Source organism: Bubalus kerabau, chromosome 6 (genome assembly GCF_029407905.1).
Source record: "Bubalus kerabau isolate K-KA32 ecotype Philippines breed swamp buffalo chromosome 6, PCC_UOA_SB_1v2, whole genome shotgun sequence".
Classification (NCBI taxonomy): domain Eukaryota; kingdom Metazoa; phylum Chordata; class Mammalia; order Artiodactyla; family Bovidae; genus Bubalus; species Bubalus kerabau.
In genome coordinates this window covers 20,558,195-20,569,078 of record NC_073629.1, presented here as the reverse complement: position 1 = coordinate 20,569,078, position 10,884 = coordinate 20,558,195, and the positions used below count along the sequence as shown (strand labels likewise).

At 49.5% G+C, this 10,884-nt stretch overlaps 1 protein-coding gene across 4 annotated transcripts; it reads right to left on the bottom strand.

Annotated features, from left to right (window-relative positions):
* Positions 1 to 252: 252 nt before the first annotated feature.
* MINDY1 (MINDY lysine 48 deubiquitinase 1) lies at positions 253 to 10,023 on the bottom strand. Of its 4 annotated transcripts, none has more exons than XM_055584358.1 (10): positions 9,425 to 10,023; positions 6,262 to 7,071; positions 5,643 to 5,700; positions 5,184 to 5,248; positions 4,230 to 4,388; positions 3,793 to 3,895; positions 2,748 to 2,890; positions 1,561 to 1,752; positions 1,072 to 1,227; positions 253 to 798 (listed from the first exon to the last, which is right to left on the bottom strand). In XM_055584358.1, exons 2-10 carry the CDS (start codon positions 6,712 to 6,714, stop codon positions 718 to 720), a joined length of 1,410 nt encoding a protein of 469 aa, XP_055440333.1. In that variant the 5' UTR covers positions 6,715 to 7,071; positions 9,425 to 10,023; the 3' UTR covers positions 253 to 717. The 4 variants fall into 4 exon arrangements, with proteins under 4 accessions (XP_055440333.1, XP_055440336.1, XP_055440335.1 ...); XM_055584361.1 differs by having other exon boundaries at positions 1,072 to 1,200; XM_055584360.1 differs by lacking the exon at positions 9,425 to 10,023 and adding an exon at positions 7,203 to 7,457.
* Positions 10,024 to 10,884: the final 861 nt, after the last annotated feature.

Below are 10,884 nucleotides of genomic sequence, written 5' to 3'. Positions count from 1 at the left end.
TGGAATTCTCCAGGCAAGAATACTGGAGTGGGTAAACAGCAACAACCACATGAAGGAAAAAAAAAAACAAAAAAAAACACACACACAAGAAAGGACAAAGTGGACTTTTGGCTCCCCCTGCTGGCTCTATTAGAAATGACAGGCCACCCCCTCTAGCCTCTACCATCCCTGCACCCCTCCCACCCCCACCACGCTTTGCATTCCTCAATTGGGTCAAATACTTAACCACTGCAGGGTAAGGCAAACAACAGATTTCAGGAAAGAAGTTTTATTTCCAAACCCCTAGGAAGGCATTACAAATAATAGAGATAGAAACCCAAATCAAACCCTGAAACAAACGGATGGATGGATGGATTCGGATGGGCCTATAGGATGTACCCAGCTAGTCAGGGGTGGGAAGTAGCAGAGATGGATTCTAGACAGGAACTTCACCCTAGAGCCTGAGTCTGTACATTAATGTGACTATTCTGGGGGAAAAGAGTTAGAAATCAGAAATCCTCCACCCCATCAACTCCAATGTTGTCCTGGATAGTTGGGAGGAAGAGGAGGCAGCACATGAGGGCAAAGAGGTCACCAAGTCTGACCTTAGCATTCACTGCCTGCTCTGATCCCCAACATCCCATAAATAAGTTACCCTGCATATCTCAAGTTGAGGGGGAGCAAGCAAATAGCCCCCACCTCTGAAAGCGGAGGCAAGGCAGCTGGGCCCGAGCAGGGCTACAGAAGGACACAGTCGGACTCTTGCTTCGGCCTTTGCCGACGCTCAGCAGCTGGGCGTCCAGATGCAGCTCCTCTCCCCTGTGTCAGATTTAACAGCTGGTCACCCATCGACCATGGCGGAACAAGGACAGGGACTCTAGATGGAAGCAGGGTCAGGACTGGGAGGGGGCCGTGGGGAGAGAAAGACAGGAGGGGACCCAGGGCAGAGGGACAGACAGAAGGGCCCCGAGGGAAACCTTGAAGAGATGCTGGTGGCAATAACAAGTCTGGATCAGGGGAAGCAGGAGTGGCACGCTGGGGATGCGGGGATGCTGGAGGGGCAGCACTAAGAGCAAGGAGGAGCAGGCCCACCTGCGGTGACGGGGCCCGTGCAGGGGCAGCCTGGGCCACTTGGTGCTGCTGGTACTCCTCTTGCTGAAGCTGCTGGGCCAGTTCCAAGTCGCTCAGACCCGATGTGCCCTGGGGCGGGGGCTGCTGCTGCTGCAGGGACAAGGCGATCAGGTAGTCCTAGAGACAGGGGCAAGAACAAGGGCAGTGAGGGAGGCTGGGGCAGGGGGCTGGCCAGGCTGGGCTTCGGCTTCCAAACCAGCTCAGCCTTTCCTTATCCTTCCAATCTCCCCACTCCTCCTCCAGAGAGAAACACACAGTCGTGTATTTTATCTGTGATGCCAGAGAACACACACCAAGCACAGAGATGGTCCACAGAGCCCAGAGAGGGGTCCGGGTGTCATAAGTTACAGTCTCTAGAAGATAAGATACAGGCTGCCCGCCTTGGGCACAAAGCTCTCCGAGGCAGACACGCTCTCTGCACCCCACCCCAGCCCCCAAGGCCCCACACACCTGGTCGACCTGCCGCTGCTTTTCTGGGGAGCCACTCCCACCTCCCGTCCCGGGTCCCTTGCCCGGGGAGTGACTGAGGTGAAAGTCAGAGTCACAGAAACAGCTGTCTCCGTCCACATTGTGCAGGCTCTCCCACACCACTTGCTCCTCCTGTAGAAAGCCCTGGTCAGTGACCAGTAGGTACAAGTGGCCCTGTGCGGGAGAGAACACACGTGCTGGTGGGACGGGCGGCAGGAGTAGCGCGCGGCAGAAGTGACCTGAGCTTTGCAGAGCCCCTGTGACTGGTCGGCACGCTAGCTGAAACGTGCAGTGTGAGTGCGTGGACCTCTCGCTGAGTACACACGGCTGTGGGCAGAAGGGCTGTCTGAGGGCATGGTCAGTGGCATGTAAGTGTGGCAGTCACTGCGGTCAAGCACTGTGGGGTGGGAGTCTTCCTACCCTACTTCCTGAGGTTCTCTGGGCTCACGGAATGCCTATGAGGATAAATCCTTTAAGAGCCAAAGATCTTTCCTCTTCTACTCAATTCCTAGAATGCTTAGACAATTTCTAGCTTTGGACAACTATGTGTGTGTTAGTCGCTCGCTCGTGTTCGACTCTTTGCGACACCATAGACTGTTGCCCACCAGGCTCCTCTTTCCATGGAATTCTCTAGGCAGGAATACAGGAATGGGTTGCCATTCTATTCTCCAGAGGATCTTCCCAACCCAGGGATCAAACCCGGGTCTCTTGCACTACAGGCAGATTCTTTACAGTCTAAGCCACGAGGGAAGCCTTGGAAAACTACAGTATTATTCAAAACTTCCACTGCTCCTTCCTGGGAGAGGACGTGCACTTTCTTGGCCCACTGATGGCAAGCTCACTCCTTACGTTTCACTCTGGCCAGTGAGATAGCAGAGCCAACGCCGTGCATGGTGTGTTCCTCTCGCTCTCCTATGTTCCAGAGAAAGGCTGTTTTGTCAGCCAGGGCCCCAGACTGAAGATGATGTGGGACAGAACAGTAGCCAACCCATAGTGGACACGCAACATGAATGAGAAATAAACCTTTGTCATGGTGAACCACAGGGATTTTAGGGGTCATTTGTTACCACAGCATAATCTACCTTATCCTGACTGAAATACTGACCCGGAAGAAATAGGCATGAGGAAATAGACAGCATTCCAACCTCCCACCTCCAAACCCGAATCACCTTATGCTTAGTCATAGTGCTGAAGTGGTTGTTCCGGAAAAAGACGCTAAGTTCGCCCTCCTTGGCAGCTGCTGTTAGTTCACATAGGCCATGGTAGGTCAGCTGGGCAGCAGTGGTCTCCAGAAACTGCTCTGCAATCAGGCCTGGCAGCAAGGACAAGAAAAGAGGGACAGGGGACTCAAATCCAAAGTCCACAGGAGGATCATCCAGAGAGCCCCTATCAAAGCCCTAGGGATCAGTCCCACCTTGGGAAATCCCTTCCTTGAAGCCTGGTTAAATTCATCCATTCAACAGATGCTGAACTTCCCTGGTGGTCCAGTGGCTAAGACTCCGAGCTCCCAAATCAGGAAGCCCGGATTCGATTCTTGGTCGGGAAACTAGATGCCAAACAGCACAACTAAGAGACGCAGGTGGGGACTTCCCTGGTGGTCCAGTGGCTAAGACTCTATGCTCCCAATGCAGAGGGCCCAGGTCAGAGAACTAGATTCCACATGCCACAACTAAGACCCTCCGCAGATAAATAAATAATTATTTTTAAAAAATGAGAGAGAAAGATGCAGGTGTACACGCATGCTAGGTCGCTTCACTCGTGTCCTGCTCTTTGCAACCCTATGGATTGTAGCCCACCAGGCTCCTCTGTCCACGGGGATTCGCAAGGCAAAAAAACTGGAGTGGATTGCCATGCCCTTCCTCCAGGGGATCTTCCCAACCCAGGGATCAAACTTGAGTCTCCTGCATGTCCTGCACTGCAGGCACATTCTTTACCCACTGAACCACCTGGGAAGCCCATGCTGCCACTAAAAAAAATCCCGCATGTCACAACTAAGACTCAGCCAGATAAACAAACAGATGCTAACGGAGCAACCAGGCACTGCACTAGGTACCAGGGGATACATCAGTGAACGAAACAGACAACTCCCCAAACTCCTGCTCCTGGTGCCTACATTCTCATGGGACATGGTGGTGGAAAGACAGACAATAAACACTAAGCCTCAGTAGCCATAATTCCCTCCACATAAGATTGCTGAGAAGGGAGGAATGTCACCTTCTGTCACGAGATTGGTGTCACTGGAGTGCTTGCAGGTGATGATCTTCTCTACCAGCTGGTTGTAACTCAGCTTCCCGACTGCACTCACAGCCTCAGGACTCTGCATGGGCAGTGGGGTGGTGTGGTACCCCCAAAAATGGAGAGCTTTTTTTAGGAAGGAAGTGAACCAAGCCCACAAGGATTGCAACCCTATGACAAAAGCTTCCTGAAACTTGTGATGTCTAAAGAACTGACCCATCTTCATATTGCTTGCTTGTGTTTGAATGTTACCCCCAAAAGTTAAAAACTAAAGGAATTCCACACCGAATCCAACCTTGAAAGCCCAATCCCCTCCCTAGCCAATCTACTCCCTACCTCCCTAACCCCAACCCCACAAAATGCTGCTTCTCTCTCAGCTTGAGCTGGCTGTCTCATTTGGGCCCTCCCATCCTCACCTGGGGATCAACAAGCCAGCCATGGTACAGAGGAATGCCAAGGAGGTCAAAGACACTGCACTCAGGCGTGTACTCGAAATCAGAGACGCCTGTGAACCGCACATTGACATCCAGACCTGTGGCCAGTTTAGGCAGCACTGTCATGGCATCGTCCACATTCTGGGGTGGAAAAGAAAACGATGGATAGGTCAAATCAGCACACTGTGCATTTTAAACTTAGTGTTATAGATAAGCAACAAGGATATACTGTATACCACATGGAATTATACCCAGTATCTTTTTAAAAAAAATTTTATTTATTTACTTGTTTATTGGCTGTGAGGCACGTGGGATCTTAGTTCCCCAATCAGGGATCGAACCCATGCCCTCTGTATTGGAAGCACAGAGTCTCAATCACTGAACCACCAGGGAAGTCCCATATACCCAGCCAATCTAATTATAAGATACCCAGTATCTTAAGATAACTTATTACAGAATTTAATCTGCAAAAATACTGAATCACCACACTATACACCTGAAACTAACACAGTATTGTAAATCAACTATACTTCAATTAAAAAATAAAATGAAATGAAAAAATAAACCTTACACAGTATTATATGTCGATTATATATCAATAAAACTGGTGGAAAAAGAAAATGATGGATATTCTAGCCTTCCCTCTTCTTGTTCCACTCCTACCTCCAGAAAAAAAAAAAAAAAAACACAACAATTAATCTTGTTGCTTTTTCCCCCTGGTTTCCTCTTACAATGGAAAGTCCTCCCTTTTCTCAATCCTTCTTTATCTTATGTAAATGAACATGTTTTCTAAGACAGAGATACACTCTCTCCCTCCTGCAGAAAGAAATGATGGTTCAAAGAACCCTCTTGAGAAGCATCAGAAAGGCTTCTCTTAATAGCCTGGGTGCCCCTTATGAACCTGCAAGCCCCCAGTTCACAGACCTTTCACCTCACCTGCTGAAAATTAAGCTGAAGTCCCTCTGACTTTTCCTGAGGTTTGATGGACAGAAGGCAGTCTCCTACAAGACAGGATTCCTTATCAGCTTACCCCACCACTGTCCCAAAAGCTGCTTCCTCTTCTCTAAGAAAACAGAGGTATATCACAGAACCACAGATTTTCAGAGTTGCAAAGGGCCTTTGTTTCTCAGAGGAAGAAAGAAGCCACAAAAGGTGAAGGACCCACTCAAGGTCCCATGTGAAAGTTAATGGAAGAATGAGGGTGACGACCCAGGACTCCTGACACCTTGATTTTTGCTTTTCATTCCCCAGCCTTGCAGAGAAACCCTATAGACCTTTACCCTCCCTGCCACATAAGATCCCTGAATGAGGAGTCCCTCAATACTCTGGATTTCTGGCTCAGTAGATAGCACTGGAACCTTTCAGGTAATTCCTCTTGAAGGCCCAGTCACTCACCGAGATGGGCCATGAGCTCGTCAGACGTGATCACTTCTTTCTGAGGTGGCAGCTTTACCTGGAGGCAAGGAGAGATCAAAGAGTTGGTCAGTCATTGGTAAAGAATCTGCTTGCCAATGCAGGGGACAAAGTTTGATTCCTGGTCTGGGAATATTCCACATGCCATGTGGCAACTAAGCCCACGCACCACAACAAGGAGTAGCCCCCACCCGGCCACAACTAGAGAAAGCCTGTGTGCAGCAACAAAGATGCAGCACAGCCAAAAATTAATAAATTAAATAAAAAAAAAAGTGAGCCAGGTGTGTGCTTTCCTTCATGGAGCACTGAAGGAGGAACCCAGAGAAAGGCAGGAGGGCAGGGCTTATCCAGCAGTCAGGTGTGGTGGGCAAAAACGGCTTGCAACTGGAGCAAGGGACTGAATGGGAAGAATTGCAAGGCATTCCCATTTGCTAGACAGTGGAAGGCGCAGGAGTAGGACAGATAATTGTCTTGTTTTGCAAATATCTGATCTCATTTGTTCAACCTGGAGATAAAGGAAGAAAAACCTGGAAAGTTTGACAGGTTTGAGAAATGCAGAATGATCAACATTTCCTAAGACCCCATCCAAACTCCCTCTTACCTTCCACTGAAGAAAAAGGATGTTCGCGATGGCGATGAGAGGGCAAGGGCCATTGGCGCTCTGGGTGATGATAGGTGTCTGTTCTCCTTTCCAGGGGATCCACTTGACACAGTAGAAGTCTAGCTCAGGCTGTCGGGCCCTAGGGGACTGGGGAAGCTCCTGGAGCCTGGAGCAGGCCCCCGCTGTCTCTGTCTCAGGTCGAGTCTCCCGGGCTGGTCCTGGTTGGCTTGAGCTAGCATCTGGTAGAGGGGACTCGAAGCTATCCTGGCCTTGGGCTGGCAGTGAAGCTTGGTCTACTGGCTCCTGCTCTCCAGCTGCCCCGTCCGCCTCTTTGGCATCCTTGTCCTGAGGGTGCTCTTTGGGTTCTGACAAGACCTTGTGGTTTTCAGGGCTGACCGCTTCTGCAGTCCTGGTCTCACCAGCGGCTGGATGCTCAGGTTGATGGTGTTCCATGGTCAGGAAGGGCTGACTGAGGGGCACTAAAGGGCTTTAATGTCCTCAGAGACTGACCTTACTCTAAGCTTGATATGCAAAAGGGAGACGGATCCAATAAGAAGGAAATCATTGGGCTGAAAAGTAAACAGACCCAGAAAAATTTGGCAAAGGAATGTAGTGCAGAAGGCTTGGTGAGCGTCTGTTCAGCCACTCCAGGCTACGGGCAGTACAGTTTTAGGTTAAACAGAAGGGTCCCAGGCTGAGCTGTCACCTCTAACTTGCTGTGACCAGATGGGACCAAAGAGGGTACAGGACTCGAAGGTTTGGAAGGGATAATTCTGGTGGGATTGAGGACATTGGGTGGCGTCAGCTTTCCTGAAACAGAAACAACAAGGAATGAAGACAAGATAGAAAGGGAGAGCAAAAGGAGAAAGAAGGAAAAGAGATGGAGAAAGAAATGTTATACAATATTGACAGTAATCTTAATATGGTGATCTTTAGCTAACCTTGAAGTAAGCATTGTGTCAGTAAAACCCACCATAGCTGGAATGAAGGTGACTCCTCTGTCTCATCCCCCACCCCTGCCCTTGACTCTTCAGGGAACATCCTGAGCACACAGGGCATATATCTTTAGGGTCCTGTTTTCTCTGCTTCATCCCAAGGCCAAAGAGCTAAACAGAGCTTGGGGTGGAGAAAAAGAGTCAGTATCAAACCCCTAAAGGGGAAACACTGGTGAGAAAGAAGTCATTCTCCTTGAAGGACTCCACCTTTACAATTCCAGCTTTATACAATTGCAAACCACAACAAAAAGGTCCTGGGAGGAGCTTCCTGTAGGCTGGAGAGGGGAAATGCGGGCAAGGTGACTTGAAACAGATGGGATCTGCTAAGTGATTTCAGGTTAGAGGTACAACTTGTCCCACCCCACCCCCAGCCCCGTTCTTCCAGTAAGCTTCTCTTGCCAGCTGGAGTTGGGATAGCAACTTCTCCTCAGTTCCTCTATGCTCTGAAAACTGCTCAAACCCAGTATTCCCTTGCTCACTACATGGAATATGAAAATACTGATTATTGATTTACATTAAAAAAATTACTCCCTCTACATTCACCTATCTATGCAAATGTTGTTTCAATCTATTCCCATCTAGGTCATTTTAAATGTCACTCTGGACCTGTTTAACCTGCTCTCTCCCAGCACTAAGCATGACATTTAATTAACACCATGGATCGTAGATGATAAAAAGCCACAAACCCTGCCTCCTGGAAAATATCTCCCTTCAACCTCCTTGCTCCCCTCTTCACCTTGGTCAGGGTGAGAAAGGTGGAGAAATAAACTTGTTAGAAATCTTTTCTCTTGCTTCCTCCTAACCTGAGACTATGCTTTCTTTCGCAATCAGGTAGGATTTAGGGCTAAGGTAAAGCCTCGGAGGTGAAGTTGAGGAATGTAAAAGTTATGGAAATAACACTAGTCACCCAAATTGATCATCCTTCTGATTCAAATATAATCTATGCTGCTGCTGTGGCTGCTAAGTCGCTTCAGTCGTGTCCCACTCTGTGAGACCCCCATGGACAGCAGCCCACAAGGCTCCCCCGTCCCTGGGATTCTCCAGGCAAGAACACTGGAGTGGGTTGCCATTTCCTTCTCCAATGCATGAAAGTGAAGTCAAATGAAGTCGCTCAGTCGTGTCCAACTCTTAGCGACCTCATGGACTGCAGCCTACCAGGCTCCTCCGTCCATGGGATTTTCCAATCTATGCTAGCTGCATCTTATTTCCATGTGATTAATTTAGAATCAGAGTAGCAAAATTTGCCCGCAGGCCTTACACCTTTTTTTTTTTTAATCTCTCTCCTTTTTTCCTTCCTTCCCAAATGACATTTAGAATGAGCCTCAGAAGCAGAAACCAGAGCCTGGGACAATTTTTTAAAAGCCTGGAGGAAAACAGGGCTTACTTCTTATCTTTTCTATCCAAATGCCAGAAATGATCTATAATTAAGTGGGGGCTGGGCAGTCCAGTGAGCCAAAAGAACCCAGAACTGGACTTCCAGAGGAAGCTGGGTCTCAGAGAAACTGGGTTGAAAGCTAAGAGGGCTAATCCTTCAGAAGAGGGGAGGGAGTGTAATGGAAGAGTTCCAGGCTACAGGGTGCACACTGGTGGAGTGAGCATGGAGTACTCCAGAGCAGGATGCATTTTGAGACTCACAGGTACTTAAACAAACAAGGAATTCATTCTTCCCCTCTTAACTAAGTCCTATACTTTCTGGAATCATCCTCTGGTGGCAGACAGAGGAGGTAAAACAGCCCCTGCTCCTCCCTAGCCAGTGGCAATAAATAGCCAGAAGTTGGAAGAATGCAGGAATCAGGTCTGTAGCTTCAAGAAGACACGTCCCCCCTCCCACCCCCGCTCCCCAGGAACTTGACTCTCCCTTCAAGAGCGTAGGGCTCCCCTCCAATCTCCCTCTCACTCTGACCCAAATCTTCACGCAACTAATGGTTTAGATTTTCCCCTCAGAATAAGTCCACCACAGTGCCCTGTCTACTTGTTAGCAAGGGAGAGGGGGAAGGTGTAATTAAACGGGGGAAAGGTAGCATCTCTTTTACTTACTCCTTCTGCCCGAGCGCCTCTAGAAACCCAAACGTACAGAGACCCAGGGTGGGAGGATAGGCGGTGTCACCTCCCCAAAGCTAGAGAGGAAAAGGGGAAAAGGTGAAGGAAATGGTTAAGACGGTTTTTACCTTAAAGAAGTGGGGGCTGTTCCAGGACTTCGAAGGAGGGTTCAACTCCCGGACTGCGGTGAGGGAGGTGGGCTCAGAGTGGGGCGCCGCCACAGTCCCGGCCGCCTCCCAGCTGTCAACGCCAGAGTCTACACAGGTTTCCCCAGGTTTACGAGCGGCGGTCCCGGCTGGCTCGTGGCTACTTCCGGGCTCACGCCCACGACCGGGGGGCCCTGGAGAAGGGTGCAGGCAGGCACGGGTGCAGCCCAGGTGCGTCCCTGTTCGCTCAGAGCGTCTTCAGGATTTCTGAATCCCCGCGTCCAGGGCGCGCGCTCCAGGCCCAGTCTACAAGCGCTGGTTTTCAAAGGAAGTTTGTGGTTTTTCTTTTCTTCTTTCTCGCTCTCTCTTTTTTCACCATCGGGACAAAGAAAAATCAGTCAAGGACAAGCTCCCCGAAGGAGGAGGAGCCTGCCCGGCACTGGCGGATTTCCATTCGGGGTTTCTGACCTGGTCAGCAGCTTGGTGATCAGCAGTGAGCGAGAGAAACAAGGAGAGAAAAACAACAGACCCTTTCTCTTCTCTCCGCCTGCCGCTGGAAGGGATGGAGCACTTGTGCCTCTCTGGTGAGAATAGGGAAGAGCAAGGGCCCTGGCTGCGCTGGGAGGAGCAGGGCTGGACAGCAGAAGCTTGTTGGATCTCCCTGGGTGCGGCAGTCCTCTGCTCTGCCTCCACAAAAACAGGGCCAAAGAGCCTGATATTTTCATATTTATTCATTTAAAGGGAAAAAAATCCCGATCCTTTCGAAATCCATACTGTATCATTTTTTCGTTTTTTTTTTTAGTTAAGAAATGAAACCGGTTGGGCTGCACCCTGGTAATGCAGAAGGTGTGGAAGAAGCAGCGGGCTCCAGGAAGAGTGCAGCAAGCAGAAAACTAGCTGAGCACGCAGGGGATCCCATATCCCTGTGGTCTGGTCCTTGTTACCCCCACAGGCCTCAGCTTCTCATCCATCACTTCCTCTCAATTCCTAGCTTGGTGAGGAGGAAAAACTGGTGTGAGGCTGGCGGCAGAAAAAAAAGGGACGGATTCATAACTGAGGGAACCTTTGATGATGAGAGTACATATACTTGCAGTACTCTGCACTACTTTGGGGCTGGAAGGTGGCAGTTAAAGGAGGTTGGAACACAACTCTACATTCTGAAAGGCCTTCCAAGCTCTACTCAGGGCTATGGCAGGATGAAACTTCTAGCAACTCTGCAGGTTGAAAGGGGAGTTGGAACAACTGGGGAGGCAGGAAGTATGGATCCCAGGTTTCAACAGACCGGGGAAGAATGAGGCATTTGCCAACAGGCTACAGAGTTGTAAAAGAAGCAGCAGGAGTTGGCAAGAGACTGTAGGTGTTAAGTAAAGAAGAGGGGTCAGAGATTATTAAAAATTTTTATAATAAGGAAGACCATATAATTGGTCCATTTGGTAAGGAAG